Source organism: Pipistrellus kuhlii, unplaced genomic scaffold (genome assembly GCF_014108245.1).
Source record: "Pipistrellus kuhlii isolate mPipKuh1 unplaced genomic scaffold, mPipKuh1.p scaffold_m20_p_15, whole genome shotgun sequence".
Taxonomy (NCBI): Eukaryota; Metazoa; Chordata; class Mammalia; order Chiroptera; family Vespertilionidae; genus Pipistrellus; species Pipistrellus kuhlii.
In genome coordinates this window covers 8,841,133-8,868,423 of record NW_023425460.1, presented here as the reverse complement: position 1 = coordinate 8,868,423, position 27,291 = coordinate 8,841,133, and the positions used below count along the sequence as shown (strand labels likewise).

Below are 27,291 nucleotides of genomic sequence, written 5' to 3'. Positions count from 1 at the left end.
AACAGAAGTGGAGCAAGCCAGGAATGAACACACTGGGCAGTGAGTCTGGCACTCAGAGCTGTGCTCAGAGCGAGGGAATGTGCTGGGGAAGCAGGCCTCACGGAGCTACCAGGACTCTGTGACCAGCAGGTACCAAGGCCCTGTTCTCAGAGTCCCCCGCTGTGGGCCAACAGGGAAGGACTAGGAAAGAGAAGGTGAACTTCCACCGCTGTGGTGATCCCAAACCACACCACCCTTGCAGGCTGGATCCCCTCTGAACAGACTGAACTTAATATCAGACGCAGTCTAAAGGTAAAAAGCATTAAGTGAGAGAAAAGAGTATTTTACCATGAAAAATATATAACCAGTAACAAAGAATATGTTTCTTTCTGCCCTTCCTTCCTCTCTGAAATCAGTAAAAATACTTATTTCCATATATATATATATATATATATATATATATATGGAAATAACTTTGGAGAAATTATATGGCTCACCTAGGAATAGTATTCAAATAAGGGGGAATGAATATTAATCTAATCAAAATGTTATGCGATTTAGAAGAGGGTATAATTAGTCTAACATAATCTAATAGTCAAATAATATAAGTGGATATTGGATCAAATAATATAGCATCATGATATTCATAAAACGAAGAAACAAATACAGCCAAAACAAATGTTTTATGGCTCTTAAACATCTGAAAAAATTCCCAATCTCCCTAATTAGTGAAATGCAAATTAAAACCACACTAACTGCCAATCTGATCAGTGAAAGGGGTATAGATCAAGAAGTTTGACAAATATCACACTTAAAGGTGGCTCATAAATTGATACAATCTCTGGAGAGTTCATCTCTAAAAAGTAGAGAAGACTCACAGCATAAATTTTATATAATGCATCCACTTCTCTCCTGGTTTTCCCTCTGTGATAATTTGCTCTCACTTAAAATTTATAAGTCTTAATCCTTTTTTGATGGTACCTTAAACTCCTCCCTCCTCCAATGGCATCTTAGATTTTTTTAAAAACAAAATGGAGTTATGAGAAGATGGAAATAGTGGAGGACAGGGAGGGTGGTAGGGAGTGAGATACAATAGTTATATAATAAAGAGCAAATATGTTAATTAGATTGGATAGTGGAATGACCTTCTGGAACAATCAGCAGGCGGGGAGTGGGGTTGAAGGCAGCCCCAGCTGCCACCACCCTCTGCAGGACGATCAATGTGGGGAAGGGGCTTAGCAATCAATCGCCCCTCAGAGGGTGATGGCTGCGAGGGCCTATGCTTGCACAAACTTTGTGCATCGGGCCTCTAGTAGTATATAATTTAAGGGGGAGGAGAGGTAGGGGATGGAAAATTAACTTAAAAAAAAAAATCCTCACCTAAGGATCTATTTATCAATTTTACAGAGAGAAGGGAGAAAGAAAGAAAAACATTGATGTGAGAGAGCAACAACGGTCCGTTTACTCCTGTACTCACCTCAACTAGGGATTGAACTTGCAACCTAGGTATGTGCCCTGACCTCGAATTGAGCCCACAACCATTTTAGTGTACAGGACGATGCTCCAAACAGCTGAGCCACCCAGCCAGGCTAAGGTTAACAAAGATTACAACATTGCCAAATATAATACTCTTACGTGACAATGACATTCTTCTCGAGTGGCTAGGTCTGTGTAAACCCCTCCCCCCCCAAACCTTGGCAGACCTTTGCAGTTGCCTCAATAAAATAGAGCAGAAGTGACACTCTGACTTCTGAGGATAGGTACTGAAAGTGCCCACACTTCTGCCTGTTTTGGGGGGACACCTGTTCCTGCAGTCACCATGTGAGGAAGCCCAAGCCCCACATGGAAGCCCAAGCCCCATGGATGTCTTCAGGCCAACAGCCAGCCTCAACGTCAGCCTTCAAGATGGACCTTCCCTCTCATCATCATCTGACTGCACACATGAGAGAGCCAGAAGAACCAAAGCAAAACCCAGTGAGCCTCAAAACTGTGAAAGATAAAATAATTTTAAACAGCCTGGCCACAGTGGCTTGGTGGTTGAGCATTGACCTATGAACTAGGAAGTAATGGTTCAATGCCTGGTCAGGACACATGCCCAAGTTGCAGGCTCAATCCCCTGTAGGTGCATGCAGGAGGCAGCCAATCAATGATTTTCTTTCATCATTGGTTTTTCTCCCTCCCTCTCCGAAATCAATAAAAATCTCAAAAAATAAATAACATTATTTTAAACCATTCAGTTTTGGGATGATTTGTTATGCAGCAACAGTGAACTAGGGCAAATATTATAAAAGTTAATTTTTTATAAAAGTTAATTTTTTCTGTATGTATCAATTATACTTAAAGAGCACACTGTTTTGAAACTTTAATAATGTGAGAATGGTTCCCTTGATGGGTGTCTAGGATGCTAACTATATGAGGTGTTCACTCTGAAAATTTGTTGTTGATATATATATCCTATCAGAAAAGTAGACAAAAACATTATGAAATTCAGATGAACATATGAAGCGGCTTATATACACACAGATGACTAAACAGCGACTGTCTCCAAGTAGTGAAACTATCAGTAATGTTAACTTCCGTCTTCAGGTTGTAATATTACAATTGAAAAAAATATTTTTAACTCCTTTTACTATAAGAGCAAACATCTGAACACATCAAAATAAGAGTCATGTGGTCAAGTCCCAACTTAAAATAAAAATTTTAGCTATAACTTACATAAAACAGCCACGTTGCAATTCTGTTTCCTGTCCCCAGCTCTTTGAAAGCATCTGGCTCGTCTTTCTATAAAAAAAAACATAACTAATTTAATGGTGAAAAATTCAGTAATGCAAATTTTCCAGTGGCAACTAAACATGGGTAATATGCTGAAGGGTATGCCAAAAACAACCCCAAAAGATTCCTATATAATATCTAATGCACAATAGCAGTAGGCATTTAAATTGTTGGTTCAGCTTGTACACTGATTACTTTTGATAAGACCCCTGGGTTTAGGGGGAACAAATTTATTAACTAAATAAATGAGAACCAATAACTACTATTCACAAAATATTTAAAACATCAACATTTATAGTTCTAGCTTCCCTCATACTTTATAGCTTAATATGTTAAATAAAAAAGATCCAATATTTATTCATTTTAGGAATATTTAGGCAATGACAGCTTTTTAGCATCCTGCTTTGATACTATTTATTCTCCAGCCTTTTTATACCTGTTTTATATTTTTTTATCTTCCTGTTTCAAAAGATTCTTGGACTCTTTAGCTTTATCGGCCAGTTCACTTATTTGCCTCAGCTGTCTCTAACCTGTTAACTTATCTACTAAATTTTAAATTTCAAAATTTAACTTTTCAAATATGTTAAATCATTTTGAGAGGTTGTTAATTTTATCCTACCTTTTGTTTTCTTAATGTTATATAGTTATTTTATATTCTGCACCTGGTAATTCAAGTATCTAATATCCTACAGTGTCTCAATCTGTTGGTTGCTTTAGTCTCACCAATGGTGTCCTATTACCATTTAGTCATTTTTTTAAAAAAAATGAGTTTGTATTTAGATGCTTAATCTTTAAAATTCTCAAGACGCTTCTCTTCAGGGAGCGAAGTACCAAGGAACACTACTAAGTTGAACAACTTTGAATTCAGGTTTCCTCTCCCTGGGAGGACAAACTGAAACCTGAGCTAACGCGAAGGCAGCCCATGCTTTCACTCCCACAAGCAGCTCTCCAGACACACCGCACTGCAGCTAGGATGGTGAGAGGCAACTCTCCTTACGGCTCCTGACCCAAAGCCATTCTGACTTTCTCTGAAGGTGTAATCCTTCTGGAGATTTAGGTTTTATGCAGGGGTCTCGGCTTCAGTAGCTTACACTAAGTAGCCAATCCCCAAGACTCTAGATTCCTGGAATACATGTCTTCAGCCTCAGCTTCTTTATCCCCCTTTACCCTCTAATTTTAGTCTCTAGGTTTTCTTTGTTCCGTTTGTCTTTGGGAATTTCCTCTTTTCTTCCAGGTTCAGCAATGCATTTAAAATGATTCTTAATTATTTTTTTGTGCATCTAGGTGGGTTTTTTTACTGCTAAAAAGGCTTTACATAATATTTATTCCACCATCCATCCACAAATTCCAAATAGGCATGGAATTTTTTCCTTTTTTTTTTTTTTTTTTAATTTACTGGGGTGGCACTAGGTTTCAGGTACACAATTCTACACCACATCACCTGTACACTGTATTGTGTGTTCACCACCCCATCAAGTCTCCTTCCATCACCATCTATCCCCTCCTCCACCTCCAACAATCACCTTGTCCATGAATTTTCTCTTTTTCCATTTTTGCTCAATCTCTCCACTCTCCCAGCTCGTCTCTATTTGGCTCATTGTTCATTAGATTCCACATATGAGTGAAATCATACATTACTTGTATTTCTCTGACGGCCTTATTTCATTCAGCAGAATGCTCTCCAGGTCCATCCATGCTGTCTCAAAGAGTAAGATTCCCTTCTTTTGTATAGCCGAGTAGTGTTCCATGGTGCACATGTACCACAGCTTTTATCCACTCACCTCCTGATGGCACTTGGGCTAGGCAACTAACATGTCATACCTAAGCTTCAGTGGAACTGCATCCCCTATTGTTTTTACTTACCCGTGCAAAATCAAAATGGGGTTCATACTGTCCTCCCACTCCATAGTTTGCTACCTGAAGGAGAGAAACAAACCATGAATGAACTACCAAGATGACTATTCAAAACATCTACCAGCCCCATTTTGGCCTCATATATCATGGTTAGGAACTTCAAGAGAGATGAGAAGCATTGGAAATAAATTAGAGCTCCTAACGAACCAAAGATGAAAAACTACAGATAGCTACTATATGCTATTGTAGAACCTTAATTAATATGCTTTAGCAAATGTTTGGAGGACATATTTTTCTTTAATATATAACAAACTAAATTTTGAATTGGAATTAAAATTTTCTAGAACTAGAATTATGAGGTTCCTATGATTAATTTTCACTAAACACTTTCCTTTGGAATTTAAATAAAGACATATTTTCTAAAGCCCAAAATGCTGACCAACTCACAAAATTCTCTAATAAAATCCCCCTTCACTCATATTTTTTCCCTGTAAAGAAGGGAAGAAGTTAACACCAACTTAACTATTCCTGCTATCCACCAACTTAACTATTCCTGGTGGATGGCTCCAACAACTTCAGGTGGTTAGGACAATGTCCTAGAGCAGTGTTTCCCAAAGTGTAGTACGCATACCCCCAGGGGTATGGGAAAAGTTTGGTGGGGGTACGCGTTGCACCGGAGTTTGGTGAGGATATGCACTGCACCGTGCTTAGCTGCGCCTAATTCTACGTTCTTAGGAGTACAAGGGATACTCAGCGTTACAAAAATTATAGAAGGGGTACACATATGTCAAAAGTTTGGGAAACACTGTCCTAGAGTAAAGCAGCAAAAGAGAGTTAAGAAAAACATTTGGTCTAAGTTCCATTTCCAGCTTTCTCAGTTATAACTTTGAATAAAACTTCACTTGTAAAATGAGAAATATGACATCTTCCTTTCATCCCAATATAAAATGCTGACAAAAATAAAAGAAAAATGTAAAGAGTAATACTGATCAGCTCTAGCTGGTTTGGCTCGGTGGCCTGCAGACAGAAGAGTCCTGGGTTCGATTCCAGTCAAAGGCACGCACCTTGGTTGTGGGCTCCTCCTCAGCCCGGGCCCTGGTGAATGCAGGAGGCAACCAATTGATGTGTTTCTCTCACATCAATGTTTCTATCTATCCCTCTCTCTTCCACTCTCAGTGGAAAAAATATCCTCAAGTGAGGATTAACAAACACAAGAGTAATGATGATGAAGTGAAGTGAGAAAATAATTACAAGAATGTTGCCCATAGCAAAGTCCAAGTCCTACATAAATTACTATTACTCTGCATAGTAAACTTATGTTACAGACACCTTGAGCTGGATCAGCCTACTAAGTAGAAATACATCAAGTAGCCTAAAAGAGCATGTGAAGGTTAAACAGGGAAAGAAAAATATATATCAAAGAGTTTCTAGGAATAATTGACAACTTAATTGAGCAAATTTAAATATAGGCAGTCCTGCTTTGCCCCATTCCAAAATGCACAAATCTCAGATAACATGGTTAGCTAACCATTAACACCAGACCCCAACACACAGTTGAAATTTGGCCATGTTCATTGTGAGTAATGTATAAAGTACGAATGTCACTGCAAGGTCTTCAGTCCCCAGGTTCCTATGTAAATAACAGCTTCACATCATGATCAATGACCAATCACATCCCTTCTTTCAAAGTCTATTCGTGATTATCACTGTACATCTATTATGCAGTATAACGTACTGCATGAATAACATGCAGGCAGCACATCATGCAATTATGTTGTCTCCTTATCTCTCAGGGAAAACCCATGTGATATTTTACAAGAATATATAATTGGAGAAGGGAATTGCCCAACAAAGATAAAGTACAACAGAAATGGAAAGCCATAATGCTTTAAGTGAAATTCAAATCAAACTTAAATGGAGACTTAGAAGAAATAGCTGCAGGAAATGCTTCTACCTTTGCTGTTCAAAACCTCTATACATATTTTGAAAATGGCCACAGAGTGGGTGGAAGCTACACTCACCTCCTCTCAGTGCCAAACCAGATTTACGGCTAAGTTATAGAGCAATCAACCTAAATAGCCAGCTGCACAGAAGTATAACAAAGGATTCACAGGAGAAGCCACAGAGAGACTTGTAGGAGGGCTCAGACACAAAAAGGGCTAGTCCTGCACCCGCAGGTGGCAGCTGAGAATCACTTTTGGCTGCAAAAGTCCTCCGTGAGGAGCATGGGCCTCACCCAATGCCAGGATCCCTAACCGAGACTCCCGAGCCAGGAAGAGGAGCCCACATGGCACCTGGCTGAGAAAAGCAGCTGGACTCTGTCACCCTGGAGAAGGTCCTCTAGAAGCCGGGTACTCTCTTAAAGGGCCAATGCACAGGAGCTTGTTCTCAGACACCTGGGGCTCTGGTAGAGGGAAGGTGACTCAGGGCACAGGGGAGTCAAAAAGAAGATCTGGGTGGCACCGCCCTGAGGTCCCTGTGCTGAGTCCCAGGCGCCATCATCCCAGGGTCAAGCATCCTATTCTTACAGCACCAGCCGGGGAGTGCACTAGCCCAGTCCTGCAACTACTGACACCACCCTGCTGAGCTCTAGACCTGCAGAAAAGCTCTGCTGGCTGCACCAACAGGACCTCTGGTGCACTCTTTTCCTAAGAAGCGATTGGTGGAGACTCAGTCATTGAGCTGTGTAGCTTTGGAACAAGGGCCATTCTTCCCCCCACTCCCACACTCAGCTGGTGCCCACCTACCTGATCTTTTCCTTACAATTCCCAGTGGCTCTGCCCTGCTCAGTCCCACAGGGGGGATCAGAGTGCTGCTCAGGCATGGGGCCGTCAGTGTGTGTCTCCTTGGGAGACTCTTGTCCAGGACTCAGGCAGGTGCTGGGTTGTGTGGCTATGGCACAAGGTGCCATTTTTACCCCAACCCCCCGAGTCAGTACTATGGCTCCAACAGGAGACTCATTCGGCCTGTCCTTCTGGCTCTGCCCTGCTGATCTTGCTCCTGCACTCCTCCTGGGGGAGTTGGGGTTAGAGACTCTAGCAGAGACTGAGAGGCTGTGGAGAGGGGCCACTTTTCCCCCAATAACTGCCTGAACATGCTGCCTCCAAGCAGGAGACCCACTAGCCCTGTCCTCCCGACCCCAGTCACTCTGCCCCAAGGAGCTCATGCCTATTGGAAGGGTCTGTGGGGAGCAGTCAGCCTGGGCCCACCCTAGTCTTTCTTCAGAAGGCTCTCAAGAAAGACCAGGCAACCTCAGGGGGTGGTGGAGTGGCCAACAGGTAAATGTGGACCATGGGGTGCCTTGGACCTTTTGTTGATCTGCCTCCAGCTCAGAGCTGGATAAAGCCAGCCCTTATTCACAGCATGGCCCCTCCCACCCACACTCAGGCCCAGAAGCAGCAGCCACAAACAGGAAATTGCATGGTAGCTCCAGATAGGTATCCCAGGCAGCATCTGACATTGACCTGTACCAGAACCCTACCCAAGTGGACCCAGAACCAACACCACCAATAGTGGGCTTTAGACCACACCAGAGCTCACCCAACTAGCCACACAAGTGACACACCCCAAGAGGGGTCCTGCTAGGCACCAGACCCTGCTGGGAACAACTCCACCTCAGGGGCAGCCCCTGCACAGTGGCTGCATACACTGTGACTGAGATCTTTCCTATGGACAGCCAGCGTGAGGGTTAACCCCACCCAAAACCAAACCAGCAGCATTCAAGACTCAACTATTGTACAACAGGAGGTTGCACAATCTACACAAGAGCTATTCCTGGAACATTCAGTTCAAGTGATCTGAGCCCCATAAGACATCTACAACATAAAAGCACCATAACAGGTTTTGGAGTCATGGCAGATGTACCTAATACATAGGGGGGGGGGGGGAAGCAGACAAAATGGGAAGACAAAGAAACATGCCCCACATGAAAGAACAAGATAAATCTCCAGAAAAAGAATTAAATGAAATGGAAGTAACCAAGATACCAGATGCAGAGTTCAAAACAATGGCTATAAGAATGCTCAAGGACCTTAAGAATGGATGATCTATTATAGGGCAGTGGTCGGCAAACTCATTAGTTAACGGAGCCAAATATCAACAGTATAATGATTGAAATTTCTTTTGAGAGCCAAATTTTTTTAATTTAAACTTCTTCTAATGCCACTTCTTCAAAATAGACTTGCCCAGGCCGTGGTATTTTGTGGAAGAGCCACACTCAAGGGGCCAAAGAACCGCATGTGGCTTGTGAGCCGCAGTTTGCCGACCACAGATCTAGGTAAAAATAAATAGTAAGCATTTAAAAGGATATAGGTCCAGTCAGTGTGGCTCAGTGGTTGAGCATTGACCGATGAACCAGGAGGTCACAGTTCAATTCCCAGTCAGGGCACATGCCCGGGTTGTAGGCTTGATGCCTAGTGTGGTGCATGTAGGAAGCAGCCAATCAATGATTCTCTCTTGTCAATGATGTTTCTCTCTCTTTCTCCCTCTAACCTCCTCTCTGAAATCTATAAATATATAAAAGAATAAAATCTTGCCATCTGCAACAAACCTAGAGGGTATTGTGCTAAGAATGAAGACAAACGCCATATGATTTCACTTAAATGTGGAAGCTAAAATAGAAGATAAATGAACAATTGGAACAGAAACAGACTCATAGGTACAAAGAACATTTTAATAGTTGTCAGATGGGAGAGGGATTAGCAGGATGGCTAAAAAAGGTGAAGGGATTAAGAATACACCCTGGAAATCACAGAATAGTCATGAGGATATAAAGTAGAACAGAGGGAACACAGCCAGTAATATTGTAATAACTATTTATGGTGTCAGATGGTATAAATTTATCAGGGTGATCACTTCTAATCACTGGGTTGTAAACCTGAATGTAAATATAATATTGTATGTCAACTTTAATTTAAAAATAAAAAATTATTGCCCTGAGTCACTCAGTTGGTTGGATTATCATCCCAATATACTAAGGTTGCAGGCTCAATCCCTGGTCAGGGCACATAAAAGAAGCAACCAATGAATATATGAATGGATGAAGCAACAAACTGATGTGGGTTTTTTTCCCCTCTCTCTTTCAATCTAAAAATCAATCGATCAATAAATTTTATATCTAAAAATCAATTGATCAATAAATTTTTTAAAAATTATTAAAAAGAAAAAAGTATAAAAATATATGTAGAATAAATATATATAAGGATGTGTGTGTGTGTATGTGTGTGTATACTGTGGGGGGGAAAAACCACATTTACAGCTGAAACCAGTTTGGCTCAGTGGATGGAGCGTCGGTCTGCGAACTGGAGGGTCCCAGGTTCGATTCCGGTCAAGGGCATGTGCATTGGTTGCGGGCACATCCCCGGTGGGGGGGGTGCAGGAGGCAGCTGGTCTATGTTTCTCTCTCATCGATGTTTCTGGCTCTCTATCCCTCTCCCTTCCTCTCTGTAAAAAAATCAATAAAACATATTTTTTTAAAAACAAAACACATTTGCGATTCATGAGAAGAGGTAAAAATAACATTAACAGCAGTTTAGAAGAAATTGATTCCAATGCTCATGGATGACTTTGTGGAGCTTAAGACTTCAGTGGAAGTCCCTGCAGATGTGGTGGACATAGCACAAGAACTAGAATTAGAAGTGAAGCCGGAAGATGTGACTAAATTGCTGCAATCTCATGATAATGAAATATTGCAATTTCAGTTGTTGCTTTTTATGGATGAGCAAAGAATGTTGAGGTGACAACAAAGGATTTAGAATATTACATGTATTTAATTGATAAAGCAGAGGCAGGATTTGAGAGATTGACTCCAATTTTGAAAGAAGTTCTACGAGGGTTAAAATGCTATCAAACAACAGTGCTTGCTACAGAGAAATCATTCATGAAAGGAAGAGTCCATCAATGTGGCAAACTTCACTGCTGTCTTATTTTAAGAAATTGCCACTACCACCATGATCAGTTAACAGTCATTTTAAACATTGTGGCAAAAATACTGCTGAAAACTCAAATAGGTTAGCATTTTTAGCAATAAAGTACTTTTAAATTAAGGAATGTACATTGCTTTGTATATATAATGCTACTGTACACCTAATAGACTATGTTTAGTGTACACATAACTTTAATTTGCACCAAGAGACAAAAAAATTGTTGTGAGGTTACTTTATTGTGATATTTTGCCTTATTGCTGTGATCTGGAATCAAAACCATAATACCTGCAAGGTATGCCTGTACTTAAAGTATATGAGGTTTCTTTCTGAGGAAATGAAAATATTCTGGAATTAGCCAGGCATCCTCAAACTTTTTAAAGTGGGGGCCAGATCACAGTCCCTCAGAGAGCTGGAGGGCCGGACTATATGAACTACTAATTCCTACTGTAACACCTCGGCTGCGCTCACTGCCCAAAAAACCTGGCGGGCCGGATCAGACTCCTCTGCGGGCCGCATGTGGCCCGCGGGCCGTAGTTTGAAGACCCCTGAATTAGACAGTATTGGTGGTTGCACAAAGGTCAAGTTCTCTTTCCGATAACAAAACCAGTGTAAATCTTATGGCACATGAATTATGTCTCAACAGAAAAATTTAAAAAAAAAAAAAAAAAAAAGAAGAAGAAGAAGAAGAACTGCCCTGGTTACCAGACAGGCCTAGGAATGAAAAGCACACACAGAATAGTGTGCTTAATAAATATTAGTGTTACATTTTTCTCATTCCCCTATAAATTTATACTCAACAGTAAGAGCTTTAATGTTTTCTTTAAATTTTTAAAATTGATTTTAGAGAGGAAAGGAGAGGGAGAGAGAGAGAAACATTAATGATGAGAGAGAATCATTGATGGGCTGCCTCCTGCGCAGCCCCTACTGGGGACCCAGCCCACAACCTGGGCTTGTGCCCTGACTGGAATCAACCTGAGACCCTTCAGTCCGTAGGCCTGTGCTCTATCCACTAAGCCAAACCAGCTAGGGCAAGAGTTTTTAATGTTCTGATAAATTTTAACACAGAACAATCATACAATTTTCCCACTGATTATTAAAATCACAATTTGTGATTAAATTGAGTACTGCCTGTGCAAAATCAGGAAATCTCATCTGAAGCATTTTTGAAAAAGTATAGTTAAGGATAGTGTGATAGCATATAATTCAGAGATAATGTGATTACCCACCTGTAATTCCTCTGCTGTGGAAACATCTAGTCCTGTTAGGTCTTGTATTCTCATATTAATTCGAGATACCACAGGGTTTTCATAGCCAGAGAGCCAGGCACTAAGAGCAAGAAGAAATAGTCTTATTGATAATGTTTCAATACATGAAGATCAATAGCTGTCATTTAAAAAGCTGTAATATATGGGGCATTAACTCCTTATCTATGGACATTTATTTGATTTTGCTTGTTTAATATGATTTTACTAATAAATGTTGCATTTTTTACAAAAACATTTTATATTTTACAGTTAGAAGCTGGAAAGGAAAAATTAACCTCATTATGGTTTCTATGAAAATAAGTGGATTAATTTAAGAAGCCTATAGAGTGCTTTTTTTGTTGTTGTAAATTCTGGAAAAATCCATACCAAACTTAAAACAACTGTTCCTTCTAAGTAAGGTATGGGAATTGACTGGAGTGGAAATCATAGGGCTTGAGGCCTGATTTATACAATGTTAATACCTTATAAGAAAAGAAAAAAAATTCACGTTACTTGCATAAATAAATAAAAAAATTTTTGGTTAATCCTTACCCAAGAATATTTTTTCCATTGACTTTTTTTTTTTTTTTTTTTTAGAGAGAGAGAGAAAGTGGAAGGGAGAGAGGATGGAAAGGGGAGAGAGAGAAAAAACCATCAATGTGAAAAAGACACACTAACTGGTTGCCTCCCGCATGTGTCCAGATTAAGGCCGGCCTTGAACCTGCAACCAAGGAAATGTGCCCTTAACCAGGAATGGCTGACACTCCAACCACTGAGCAACACCAACCAGTGCTCAACATAATTCTTGCTAAAAGCTAAAATTCAACTGTCTGGCAAAAACTCAGTCCTGAATGAACTTTTCTCCACACCTACACCTGGCCATGGAGCCTACTGCAGAAAGGCATGAACAGGGTGGGTATGCTCCACTGGAGAGGAGCACCAACTTCAAAGGGCCCTAGCTCTCACTCCCTCCTATACTGAACCCCAACCCACCTCAGCGTCTCCCTGCACTCAAAAGATAGCATATCTCCTACCTCACTGAGAAAACAGAAACCATATCACCTACCTACATTTGCATCTACCTGTTCCTTTTAGTTCATTCTATAGTTCCTTTAGTACAGCTCCAAGAGATTTCTCTCCATTATCTAAGGCGAATCCTCTGCCTTAGATTCTACTTTCTCCTGCATTTTAGGAGCATTAAGTCACTGATTAGTCCTTTCTCTATTATATAATTAATTTCCCTTCTCTATAATTCCTCCCACAGCTTTTAACTGAGCTTAAGTCTCTCCCATTAAATAAATAAATAACATTTAAAAGTTTTCCCCTTAACTCATCTCCTTCCAGCTGCCAACCTCTTTCTCCTCCCTCTTCAAGTCAACTTTTTCAGAGACTCATTTCTCAATCTATTATGTCTTACTAATATCACCCACAATTCTACTAACTAGATTTTCCAATTCTCCTTGTATTTGCTCTTCCAGTAACATATTACAATGTCCCTCCTTCTTAAAACTCTCCTCGTTCACTCATTCTCCCAGTCCCTTCAGTCTCTGGCTGCTCCCTCCCAGTCTCCCTTAAAGACTCTACCGCTACATCCTGCCTCTGCCCCCCCCAGAGCCGTGCCCGGCAGCACTTCAGAGACATGCTCCTCCAGCCTAAGGCTAGCGGCACACGCTCTCCCCTCTGCCCAGAACAGTCTTTTCACTCGGCAAAATGAAGCTTTTGGATTATCACTCTTGTCATCTCTTCTTCCCTGACTCTTCCCCATGCCATGCTCTGTCAAAGCTTCCTACTTTTTTTTTGAGGAAGAGGAAGGAGGAAGTAGTTACTACTAATCATAGCATGAAAATGATGTGACATGAGAGTGCTATAAATTTACATTTCTCACATCCATTTCAGAGGAAAATATATTAGGATTCTTTTTCATGGACTGACTTCACTTCAGTAAAATCATTTTTTAAATAGTAACTATGGTAGGAAGTTGTCAGAAAGACCAATATAAAATCTATAATAATAATAATAGTAATAATAATAATAATAATAATAATTGACAGGACAAGAACCACATTAATGTACCTTTTTCATTGGTAAGGCAACTGTTTGCTGTGAGTGCATTAATGATTAGCAATTTTCTCCTTAAGTAACAGATATTCAGTTGTTCAAGACAGAAATGAGTTCTCTAATTTTGCCCTCTTTTAGAGCACAAGCAAATATTTATGTTTTGTATATGTAGGGAAATATTGTAAAATGCTAAATTTTTCCCTCACAATTAAACAGCAGTAATTGTTAAAAATATACCTTTGTAACATTTACGGTTTTTAAAATAGCAAGACTTCCTTTCCAATCTGACTGCCACGTTTTCTCCTATTAACCCCACATTGCCATGTCTTACTGCCTACCTGCATGTCCACTTCCTCAGCAGCATTAGCCTCTAAGAGCAGCGATTTTCAACCGAATTTTTAAACATGCAATACCTGACTAGTCAGGGCCACTGACCTCTCTTCCCTTAGACCACATGTGTCAAACACAAGGCCCGCAGGCCAAATCCGTCCCGCCAGGCCTTGCAATATGGCCCGCACCGCGCTGTCATCACTGCACTCCACTGCGTTTCCATCACAATGACAGTTTATGACTGTTCAGTAAACCATTCGGCCCGCAATTTAGGCTGGATTTTAGATTTTGGCCCCTTCTCTGATTGAGTTCGACACCCCTACCTTAGACTGTCAAGTAAATGTTAAAAAGGACACCTGCCAACACAATAGCCATCCAGTGTGAATGAATCAAAATTAAACCTTTTTGGTCAAATCAACAAAAAACATATTTTTTGTGGTGCCACAGAATTTCCGTAATTAGTCTGTGTGGGCCATGAAGTGGTCTGAAAATCGCACCTTAGAATGCTGTGTCAGAAACAGGGTGTTGTTGACGTGAGCACCCAATGCTGTTTGCATCTTTCAGTAACTTTGATTCTCCACTTTAGGCCCAATCTTGGTGCCAAAGTAACTATCAACAAAGCTCAAGAATAGCTTCCTCGGTAGAACACCCATGTTTCTATGCCTCTATGCACTCTGAAGAGCTATACACCTTCACTCCAACCCCTCTGCCTTTCCTAATTACAACTCCATCTCCAGGGAACGCTGCTCCCTCACCCACCTGCAGCCCTGCGTTGTTTCAGAACCGTGGTCTTTTGGGCTAGGGACAGCTGCCAGCACATGTTACCTACCACAGCCCAGATCATCTGACAGGTCAACCACCCCACTGCCATATGCTGCAGGGATCAGAGCATCCTCCTCAGCCTTTTTCCTCAAAAGGTGGAGGTCTTGTTGGCACACCACTTCTTCCCCAGTGTCTTTGCCTGCATATACTCTTAACATTTTCTTAGATGAAATGAAATAAAATTCTTTATGCCTTTGATACTTCACAGCTCACGGTGACTTTGGTGGGCACCTGCTTAATGCTACTATGGCCTCTCCCTAGTGGAAGGGAGGATGGAGAACGGTGCCCTTTAGCCCTAGAATGTTCCTGGGCTTCTCACCGCCTCCATTAACCCGGAGCTGCGCTCTTCGGGAAGACACTACCTTCATGCACCCGACAGTAGAGCAGGCAGCTGCCCCTATATGTTCTTATATACTATATGTCCTCCCACTGTAGCATTTAGCACAGTAATTGTACATTAATTTGTTATTCGATTAAGGTAACATGTCTTCATTTAACTACTAGTTCCCAATACATGTAAATGCTGCCTGATTTTGCTCATCACTTATCTGTAGAACCTATTACAGTGCCTGGCACACAGAAAATGCTCAATAAATATTTGCTGAATAAATGAATGAATCCTGAAGACTTCTTAGAACTAATCTAATACTTATTTTATTTTAGCATAATTATTTATCTGGTGATCTCTTGCAAATTTATCGGGACTGGCTGAGTAGAATGTCTCAGTGTAGCAGAAATAGAAAGGATCCAAGAATTTTATTGTTATGAAGGATATAGTTGATAAATATACTAAGAACTTGTTTCTCCCAAAATCTGACAAAATTTCTAATGTAGTATGGAAGAATGTAGAACTAATATAGTAGGATAATGTACCTATATTTTCTGCCTACCGATAATTTGTTATTTTTTACCAACTACTGACATAACTTTTATAGATAACTGCAACAAAAGGCTGGCAAGTGGTCTAATATAGTGTCAGACTAAATATAGAAACACCAATGATGAGAGAAAATCATCGACTGGCTGGCTCCTGCAAGACCCTTACTGGGGATGGAGCCTACAACCCGGGCACACTGACTGGAATCAAACCTGAGACCCTTGAGTCTGCAGGCTGACCCTCTATCCACTGAGCCAAATGAGCTAGGGCTAAATATATCTTGATAAGACATTTCCTATTCCATACTGGAACCCAACACCCACCGAGAACCTGCTTTCTACTTCAGATCTTTTTAACCTCCTTCCTACCAGCAATAGTTAAGCAGCTATTCTTACACTTTCTATTGTACTTTGATAAAAGCAATGTTCTTCAGCTGGATCCTCTGTCTATGCTTTTATCAACCCTTTCTCACCCCATCGGCCTATTTTAGCAGTTACTGCCTCCGTTATGTTCCACTTTTCCTTGGCAATGCTTGCTCATTCTTCAGTCTGAAGTCTCCTGCTACCCGGAAGAACACCTTCTCTTTGCCATTCTAGCAACTACCATTTCAGTCTTTTACTTCACATTTTGCAAAAGTAAGAAATGCTTGTTATAGGCAACAACTGGTTCTGGAACACTGGATAAACACATTCAAAAGAAACAAGTTAGGCCTGTAACTCTCACTATATGAAAAGTAATTAAAAAGGTTTTAAAGACACAAATAGCAAATCTGAAGAACAGAATAAACTGGTGAATAGAATCAGAGGCATAGAAAGGGAGTGGATTGATAATTCTCAGGGGAAAAGGGGTGTGGGGGTGCAAAAAGAGACTGGACAAAAATTGTACACCTATGGATGAGGATGGGGGGAGAGGGGGAGGTAAGGGCAGAGGATGGGGTGGGAACTGGGTGGAGGGGAGCTATAGGGAGGATAAAGGAGAAACAATTATAATAATCTGAACAATAAAGATTTATTAAATTTTTAAAAATAAAAAAGGTTTTAAAGACATAAATGTAAGAACTAAATATTATTAGCTACCCAGAAAATGCAAAGTACTCCATGTGAGTGACGTAGGTGCTTATGTAGGTGGGTTCCAACTTACGGCAAAATTCGTGTTACATCCTACCGTAGGAATAGATCTCCAATGTAACCCAAGGACCTACTTACTGTATATGCCCTTGCTAGGAATCGAACCCGGGAGCCTTTGATTCTCAGACCAACACACTATCCACTGAGCCAGACTGGCTAGGGCCAGTATGTGATTTTTTAAACATTTCTATTCATTCATTCATTCAATTGCAGTTTACATCCATTATTTTGTACTAGAGGCCCGGTGCATGGGTGGGGAGAGGGTGTCCCTCAGCCCAGCCTGCACCCTCTCCAATCTGAGACCCCTCATGCGATGCCCGACTCAAGTCAGACATCCCTCTCACAATCCAGGGACTGCTGGCTACCAACTGCTCTCCTGCCAGCCAGCCTAATCACCCAACCACTCCCCTACCAGCCTAATCAACACCTAACTGCTCCCCTGCAAGCCTGATTGCCCCCAACTGTCCTCCCCTGCCAAAACAATCACCCCCATGCCCTCCCCTGTGGCCCAGTAACCACCAACTGCCCTCCCCTGCAAGCCCGGTTGCCCCCAACTGCCCTCCCCTGCAGACCTGGCCCCCCCCCCAACTGCCCTCCCCTGCCAATCTGGTCCCCCCCTAACAGCCTTCCCCTGCAGGCCTGATCACCCCCAACTGCCTCCCCTGCAGGCCTAATCCCCCCTAACTGCCTTCCCCTGTTGGCCTGATCCCCTACAACTACCCTCCCCCGCCAGCCATTTTGTAGCGGCCATCTTTGACCACATGGTGGCGGCCATCTTGTGCAAGGGTGTGAGGGTCAATTTGCATATTACCTCTTTATTATATAAGATTAGTTTCGGGTGTATAGCACACCATGTGATTTCCCCCAAAAAAGATCTCTCAGGGCCCAAAGTACCAGTTGCAGAGGACAAAACTTGCCAAGTTTTTGTCTCTAAGTGCGTGAGTTAACAACAAAAGGCTAACCATCCAGACCCTTTCACCTTAGTGGTCAATTACACTGCAATATTATAGATCTGTCCAGTTCTGTTATCTGAGAAGCACTGATCAACCCAATAGAGGCTAATGCTGTTGTTAAAAGCTATGCCAATTTTTAAAAAACTGAAACCATCAAAGCTATTTATCTGTCTCTATATTGTAAAAATATTAATATACTTTTATACTGTGTTTTTCCTTATTAACATGGGTAAATTAAATTTCAAGCACAATAAAATCTTATTGTAGAAAATCTGTACTCCAGTGTAAAAAAAAAAGACCACTTCCAAAAATAACCCAACAGAAACAAATCAGCTTTTTCTACCACACAGATTATTTATTTGCATATCTCATTTATAATAGTTTAACTGGATTTTTACGAGCTCATAGTTCAAATGTCTTTTTGGTACACATAACAGAATGCTTACTTTTCAAAATACTAAAATTCCATTCCTCTGATTTAGCCAAAATCATTAGCTCCTCCATTAAATAGCTGTAGTAAATATTTAAGGTTTTTTTTTTTAATATTGGCAAAGACAGAGATGGTGTGCTAAAAGTTCATAGTCAATAAAGTAAATAAAAACTTTATAATTTTTAAACAGTAATGGATTTCCACACATACTTTTCCCCTCAAAAAAATCTATTTGCTATATACTGAAACATGTTTTTACTTCCAGAGAAGATGATGTCATCACTTAGAAATTTCTCAAAATATGGATATTTGAAATTCCCTTCTGACCCTTTTAAAATACAGATGTTCCCAGTACAAGGGAGAATAATTAACATTAATACACATAAATTCTTTTACTCTGCATTTAGATACCTTTTTCTGAGGTTTGATTTATGAAGGAAACATAAAACACTCACTATTCCACTTGTAGGAATCTTCAAAATTCTGACTTACAGTGATGGCTAGAAAATATCTCAACGTAGCTATTAAATCCCCCAAATAGTAAAATCTCTTTCTTTGTTAAAATCTGAATTATATTGAACATTTTATGGAGTAAAATCCTAATAGGTAAAACCCTCTCTTTCAACATATATTTTATTTTATGTTTTAAATGTTTTTATTTACTTCAGAGAAGATGGTGGAGAGAGGGATAGAAACATCAATGAGGAGAGAGAATCATGGATTGGCAGCCTCCTGTATACCCACTATAGGGAATCAAAACTGCAAGCTGGGCATGTGCCCTGACCTGAAATTGAACCATGACTTCCTAGTTCATGGGCCAATGCTCAACCACTGAGCGACACTGGCTGGGCATATATTTTATTTTTCAAAGTATTTTCCCAAGAGTAAAGATAAAATCACTGTGCTATGGAATTTCTTTTAACTAGGATATTTTAAACAGGAACACACACATATTTTGTATACTATGCCATGACTGGGTGAATTTATTCTGGTGTTACTCAGACTTCTAATGCTACTCACTAAATATTTTCTGCTGTTATCTATATATATATATAAAAGCCTAAATGACTGTCCGACCAGTAGCTATGATTTGCAATGACCACCAGGGGGCAGACGCTCAACACAGGAGCTGCCAAGCTGCCGTGACTTGGCAGCTGTGGTTCTTGGGTGATGCACCCAGCACCAGAGAGGAGGGAGCCTGATTCTGGAGTACGTCACCTGAGAACTACCCTCTCGCAATACAGGACCCCTTGGGGGATGTTGGAGAGGCAGTTTTAGCCTGATCCCTGAAGGCCAGGCCGAGGGACTCCACCAGTGCATGAATCCGTGCACCAGGCCTCTAGTATATAATATAATGGTTGTGTCTTTCTCAGAAACTTTTAAAATTGCTTCTCAGAACTATAAAATTAGAATATTTAAAAAATAAGTTCAAAATGTTTAGAAATATTTAGTTCTCAATGAAAAAAATGTTTGTTAATCACCTTTCCAAAAATAACTTATACTGACTTGTTGGTAAGAGTCCAAAGACTCTGGACTGGATATTTCTTCAAAAGGTGCACTGTATAAGTGAAAAATGACTTCCAAAACACTAAGTTCATTAAATTTTGTTTCATATGCTTCCTAAAAGCATCCAAGTCTGGAGAATTTAAATATTTATAAGCTTTATGACAGTAAAAATGCCTAAAAACCATGCAATAATCTCTGATAAAATATGTAATGCCTTAAGTTACTATTTTTGAAAATAGATGAGATTAATATTTTTAGACATGACACATAATACAAATTAGTTTCTGCAAATCCTATCATCTATTAGTGCTCCTGAGTCAAAATAATATTATAGAAAATTTAATTATGTCTTCTAATTGGGGCATGGGGAAAGGTAATAGTATAGGGTAGACAGTCAAGAAACCAGGATATGTTAGGATGATGAAAGTTAATATATGAAGAACATAAAGCTCTGTCCCAAAAGAATAAGGAAACATCAACACAATCCCTCCAGCCTTCCTAGTACTATGACTTAAACAGCAGTAATATTCAAGTCTTTTTCATTTGAGTACCTCCTAAAATAGTTTTTAAAAACCTATGTACTCTTTTGTACAATTTTCTAGTTGACAACTAATATTTTTTAACATATTAGTTTCAAAGGATGAAAATAGTGGTAATTTCTGAAAAATGATGACTTTTTAATATATCCAATAGACTCTTCCATAATGATTTGATGCCCTCCGTCATCCACTTTAAAAAACCACATAAATAGCCCTAGCCAATTTGGCTCAGTGGATAAATCATTAGTCTGCAGACTGAAGGGTCCCAGGTTCAATTCTGATCAAGGACATGTGCCCATGTTGCAGGCTCAATTCCCAGAAATGGGCACGCAGGAGGCAGCCAATCAACGATTCTCTCTCATCATTGATGTTTCTTCCACCCTGCCTCCCTTCCTCTCTCAAATCATTAAAAGATACATGAATAAAGTGATTTTTAATATTTAACAATTTTATATCATTTTTTCCCCTTGGACTTTCATTTTAATTCCATTCTTATCCTAGAACTGTGGTTCTCAACAGGGTGGAGAAGTGGAGTCCTGGGGGCTGGTGGTGGTGATTTGCCTACCAGGGGGCATTTGGCAATGTCTGGAGACATTGTTGACTGTCACAACTGGGGTGAAGGGAGTTACTGGCATCGATTGGGTAGAAGCCAAAGATGGTGTTCAACATCCTACAAAGCTCAGGACAGCTCCCAATGACAAAGAATTATCTGATCCAAAATACCCAGAGTACTGAGGTTGAGAAGCCCTGTCCTAGAGCCATATATTCCTATGCCTAAAAGTTGTTTTTTGTCATATTACTAGAGGCCCAGTGCACAGAAATTCATGCACTTGGGGGGGGAGAGGTGGTCCCTCAGCCCAGCCTGTGCCCTCTCTCAGTCCAGGAGTCCTCAGGGGATGTCTGACTAACACCTTAGGCCTACTCCTGGAGAGAGCTTAAGCTGTAGTCTGGCCTCCCTCTGTGGGAGGCGACCAGATGGGCCGATCAGGGGACAGCACCAGCCGGTGAGCAGCTGGCCCCACGCCTCCATCGCCCCTCCACAGCAGTTGGCTGCCACTACCTTCCCCCTATCACTATCCCCCACCTCTGCCCACTAGCACGTGCCTTGACTGGCCTGGCACCACCTGCTTGCCAGCCCCACCTCCCACCAACCGGTCTTTCTGCCATTTGGTAGATTTGCATACTATACTTTTATTGCATAAAATACTTCTCTACAAAAATATCTATGCAAATTGATAAAGTATAAATCTCCTATAACAAAGGTCTAAGTGTTAAAAAATGTCTTCTGGAATGATTTATAATTATTAGTAATACAGTTAATCTGAATAACATAATAAACAATCATTATCAAATATAAGAAGTAAAAATATATTAAAATGTTCCTATTGAGATGGATTGGGCTTATTTTGTTATTGTCAATTAGGTATTGTACCTGTGGATAAATACTTGTTGCTAGAATGAGACAGAATTCAGCTCAATTATATTTCTACTAGTAGCCCTGCGCACGAATCCGTGTGCCAGCAGCTCTCCGCGGCCTGCTTGTAGCCATAGCTTGCTGCCGTCCTCCTGTAGCTCACTGCCCCACCCTCCTGCTAATCCGTGACCCAGTCATCATGTGGCCGGTGGTTAAGCTTCACCACATAATAACTATTTGTATATTTCATTTTTATTATATAAGATTTTCATTTTTATGATATCTCAGAAACCTTTACATAATTAAGTAGATGGAAAAGGGGTTCTGTTGGAATAATATAACTTATACTGTGAGCTTTTACCTTAAATACATAAATCACAGTTATCTATTATTAAAAATTATTTCAGTGATCTAGATTTTGGTAGATTCTCTTTAAATATTATTAAAGTGAAAGAATTTGCCAAAACCGGTTTGGCTCAGCAGTAGAGCGTCACTCTGCAGACTGAAAGGTCCCAGGTTCGATTCCAGTCAAGGGCATGTATGTTGGTTGCGGGCACATCCCCAGTAGGGGGTGTGCAGAAGGCAGCTGGTTGATGTTTCTCTCTCATCAATGTTTCTAGCTCTCTATCTCTCTCCCTTCCTCTCTGTAAAGAATCAATAAAATATATATATATATTTTTAAAAGTGAAAGAATTTAAAACCAATGGATTTGCAAAGGATTTGTTTATAATCTTTAAAGACACTTACTTTCTTAATACCAACAGCTAGGTTGCCCAGAGGTTTTAAACCCGCTTTAATGAACAGACCAAGTTAGGCCTGTTCTATGGAGAGTCTTTAAACCCCCTTCAATATGAGAACACAACTTCCCTTAGCTGGCAGGGTTTGGGGCGTCCCAGCAGGGTGTTTTTATTATTATTATTTATTTTAGAGGGGGAAGGGAGGGAAGAGGAAAAGAAAGAAAGGGAGGGGCAGAGGGAGTAAGGAGGGAGAGAGGGGAATAGCGGAACATCAATCGGTTGTGTCCCTTACACAACAGGACTGGAACTGAACTGCAACCTGGGTATTTGCCCTGATGGGGAATTGAACCCAGAACCTTTTAATGCTACAAGCAACTGAGCCACACCGGCCAGAGAAAGATTTTGAAATTTAATAAATCTCTATTAATTGCCCCATAACTATGTTTATTAGTCCACCATGAACAGTCAGGTATGGTTGTCATCCAACACCTATGCCTAACAGCCTAGGTCTCTGAAACCATATCATGAGTTTTATGAAAATTAGATTTTCAATAAAGAAATGGTCCAAGTATGACTCCAGTTCTCTCCAATACTCCCTTACCTCTTAGACACTCTGTACTGTGCTGTGGTCAATTTTCCAGTCTCAGGGTCATGTACTGTAGCTCGGCTCAGCTACAAAAAAAAGAGAAAGGACAGCACTTACTCACGTAGCAGGCAATTTTGGACTTTTGTTTGATTTTGTTTTGCCCAGCCACAGGTGATTGGAAGGTTCAGATTGGTCTGGATGGTAGATAATAGTTTCAAATCAGCAAAAACATTTAGAAAGGCGGCAAATAGAAAAGCCACTTCCAAATCAAGAGAGAACAAGTTGACAAATTTTTGTTGTATATTTATTGTCCTTTCACTTTTTTTAAAAGAAATCATTTGAAGCTGTATGTAAATGACATATAGCCCTGGGTTTCACAGGAACTTTCTCAAATTTAGAAGTTGAACGTTCTTTAAATATATGACGAAAGAATAATTAGTAGTCTCTTTAAATTCATTTTTTTAAACTCTCAACAAGACAAAACTGTTGTTAAGTCTCTCTGGCAAAATAAAAGGCAAATAATTCACAAGTAATAGCAGCTGGAAGAGAGAGCAGAAAAATAACTCTGTTCTTTCCATTGCCAACTTTTAAGTCAGCAAGTTTTTTAAAATAAAAGCTCCAACAGGAGAAATACAGTTTACTCCAAATTGACAATGGTATTTTACAAGACGTATGAACAAATGCCAAAACGAGCGCTGTGAAGGCTGGTGTGAGTTCACAGCAGCATTTATGAATGTTAAGAGAGCTGCATAAGCAAAGAGCGCTGCTTTTGCTTTTTCTCCCCCTTGGCAAGAAGAGGGGAAAAGAAAACAAGTATCAAGCCAAATCTTGGACATTTAATTCCTGACCAGAATAGAGATGCAAAGCCTATTAATGCCCTAAAAATAACAGACCAATTAAAAATTAAAAACAGAACTTCTAGTTGATGGGAAAGACCTGTGAAACACGAAGCAGTTTATCCATGTGTGTATGAACAGGCGGTGACCGGAGCTGGAGACTGAAAATGACCTACTTCCTTGAAATGAATAATTCCTGTAGGATGTACAAAAACACTCATTAGAGATCAAAATATGCAGCATACACATCTCTTACCTTTTGCTAATTCTGTAATGTACCGTCTCCAAGACTCCTGTTATTGGATTTGAAATGGTGGCTCGCCTCAGCTGTGAAGCCAACCATCAAAATACTTGCATTACAAAACAAAAATGAATCACATTTACCCAACCAGTCAGAATTCTCGGATTTTTATAATGGAAGCTGAAAATAGAAAATAGCTCCATAGACTTCCAATCACCTTGTGTTGAGCTTTGAAAGCCCATGTGGTTTTCTTTAGGTTTTCTATATTTTTTTTAAAAAAAATTTTAAATGTTTTATTTTGCATAAATAGAGGGTACTTGAAGAGATTAAAAATTAAATTTCTTTCAGTGGTTAGAGTATTTGACAGTGAGAAAAAGAAATTTCTAAAATTTGAAGTCTAATTTATAGTTATAAGAATGGTTATTTGTAATTAATGATCCATTCCAAACTTCTGACTTTAATTTTTTTTTTTTTTTTTAGAGATACTATTTCACAAAGGCTAATATAAATTAAGAGGGGGAAAAGTTATTTACCCTTGGTTTTGCTAGATCTTTGACAATTTCAATTTCTGCATCAGAAATAATATCATGGAAACGAACAATACGAGGCTTGTCCCACTCATCCTCCTGTTTGGCAGGAGCCAGAATAAACTTGGGATTCCGGTTTCCATCATGGTAGCGGCAAAAGAGTTTTTTCTGTCTCCGAGGAGTCTAAACATAAAGTTAAAAAGATGACAAATATATTAGAGTAATAATATTTTTAATGCTTGCTCCTATGCAGATAAGAAACAGTAATCATGCTCATGTACACACAAAGTTATCTGTAGAAGACGGCCAAAACAAAACCAGTTCTCTACAAATACTTTGCATCAAACAAGAGTTCAGGACTTTTTTAATATACATTTTTATTGATTTGAGAGAGGAAGAGAGAGGGAGAGAGAGCCAGAAACATCAATGATGAGAGAGAATCACTCACCGGCTGCCTCCTGCACACTTGCTATGGGGGACTGAGCCTGCAACCTAGGCATATGCCCTTGGCTGGAATCAAACCCAGGACCCTTCAGGCTGAGGCCAACATTCTATCCACTGAGTCAAACCAGCTAGGACAGGACCTTCAGGATTTAAAAATTTATTATTTTCTGGGAGAGAGATGGTAGACCCTAAAGAAAAAAGGTAGGGTTTTTCTTTTTACCCTCCTCTCATCAAAATAAAATTCAGGTGTTATAAATATGAAATAATTGTTTATGTAAACATGAAATAAATTATCAGCATTGCTCTAAACTTCACAAAGTAACTGGGCAACACTCTGAAATAAAAAGTTTCTAAAAGGAAAACAAAACAAAAATAAAAAAACTTAATCCGCTTTTGCTAAATAAAAAAAATAAAAACAACAACAACAAAAAACCACCTCTCAGTTAAATGCTTATGGCCAAAAATAATTTTTTTTAAAGGTTGGGTTTTTTTTTTAAGCCAAGATAAAAATGGGTAGCTCTAAACATGAGAAAATAAGTTATTAAACTAAGAAATCAGGTGTTTTTATTAGTGAGTATTTAAAATAGAGTGGTCAACAAAGCAAAAAAAAGTTTATTTCAATCACAATGTAGAATAATTAAGTTAATGCATTGCTGATTGTTCTCTTGATTAAACAAGTATGTCATAAATGAAGTAGGAATAGTAGTTTTTATTTTATTAGTTAACATACTAAAACAAAGATTCATGTTTATTCTCCATGTACTTTATTCATCTAGAATAAAATCCAAAGTTTCATATCAAATAAATGTTTTACCTAATAATGACATGAACCTATTCTAAGAAAAAGAATGCTCCTTTGATCTTGAGCAGGTTTGGCATGTGTGTGTCACAACAGCAAACTGACAAATTAGCAGACTAGTGTTTTATACTTATAGATCTATTTTGCTCTCTTCTTTAAGAGTTATTAAGAGCAATAAAAAACATGTGCTGTCTAGCCTTTTTGGCTCAGTGGATAGGGAGTCGGCCTACAGACTGAAGGGTCCCAGGTTCAATCCTGGTCAAGGGCACAAACCTCAGTTGCAAGCTCCTCCCTGGCCCAGGTTCGTGCAAAAGGCAACCAATCAATGTGCCTCTTTCATATCAGTGTTTCTCTCTGTCTTTCCCTCTCTCTTCTACTCTCTAAAAATCAATGGAAAAATATTCTCAGGTGAGGATTAAAAAATAAAAAACAAACGTACTATTTGAAATTTGAATACTTAACTAGATTTTGATGATTTAATGGAACCACTGTGAATTCTTTTAGGTGTGATAATGGTATTGTGGTTATTTTTTTTAACAGTCCTTATCTTCAAAATATACTAAAATATTTAGATGTAACATTTTTTAAAAAGTTTCATGAGTCTAGCAAAGTGTTATTATCCTTGTCTTTTCTATAAGCTCCTAAAGAAAAAGTAGACTTGCTCTTCTAGGACTTCATCAACTTAAAACATCCAAAGATGTCAACAAAAATATGATTATTTTTTGCTGTTAGAGGTGATGATGTCCACAACAAATAGTCAAATATCAAGAACTTGCCGAAACCGGTTTGGCTCAGTGGTAGAGCGTCGGTCTGCGGACTGAAAGGTCCCGGGTTGGATTCCAGTCAAGGGCATGTACCTTGGTTGCGGGCACATCTCCGGAGGGAGGTGTGCAAGAGACAGCTGATGGATGACTTTCCCTCATTGATGTTTCTCTCTCTCTCTCTCTCTCTGTAAATATCAATAAAATATATTTTTTTAAAAAAACAACGAACTCAACAGTACCAAACATAAAGCCCAACCTGAGTTTATCAGTAGTAGAGAAAAAGTTGAACACTACGTATTCAAATGTTTATACTTAAAAATGTTTACACTTACTTTTAAAATTCACTAATTCGCTTCCTCCCACTTAAGCCAACCTTCAGCTGAACACCAGTACCTTAAAAGAGGGGCCCGTTGCCAGCTAATGTTGGGAAGCACGTATGCCACACCCATAGCGCACTTTAATGTAAAAGGGCTCTGAAAAGTACTGAGGCTGAACAAAAACCCATGCTTCCCAGACTTGAATGCTTTT

General features: G+C 39.7%; 1 protein-coding gene and 1 pseudogene across 2 annotated transcripts in view; both read right to left on the bottom strand.

Moving 5' to 3' along the window:
* The window catches only part of P4HA1 (prolyl 4-hydroxylase subunit alpha 1), a 65,606-nt gene that overhangs the window by 5,411 nt on the left and 32,904 nt on the right, over window positions 1-27,291 (bottom strand). Inside the window, exons 8-12 of one of the 2 annotated variants that reach the window (XM_036437765.2) lie at window positions 24,763-24,939; window positions 23,168-23,238; window positions 11,756-11,855; window positions 4,615-4,668; window positions 2,695-2,760 (exon numbers count right to left, since the gene is read on the bottom strand). In XM_036437765.2, the coding sequence (XP_036293658.1) occupies window positions 2,695-2,760; window positions 4,615-4,668; window positions 11,756-11,855; window positions 23,168-23,238; window positions 24,763-24,939 (468 nt within the window). Of the gene's footprint in view, window positions 1-2,694; window positions 2,761-4,614; window positions 4,669-11,755; window positions 11,856-23,167; window positions 23,239-24,244; window positions 24,316-24,762; window positions 24,940-27,291 lie in introns of both variants that reach the window. The other variant, XM_036437764.2, reaches the window with a different exon arrangement.
* On the bottom strand, window positions 14,504-16,337 carry LOC118718974 (annotated as a pseudogene).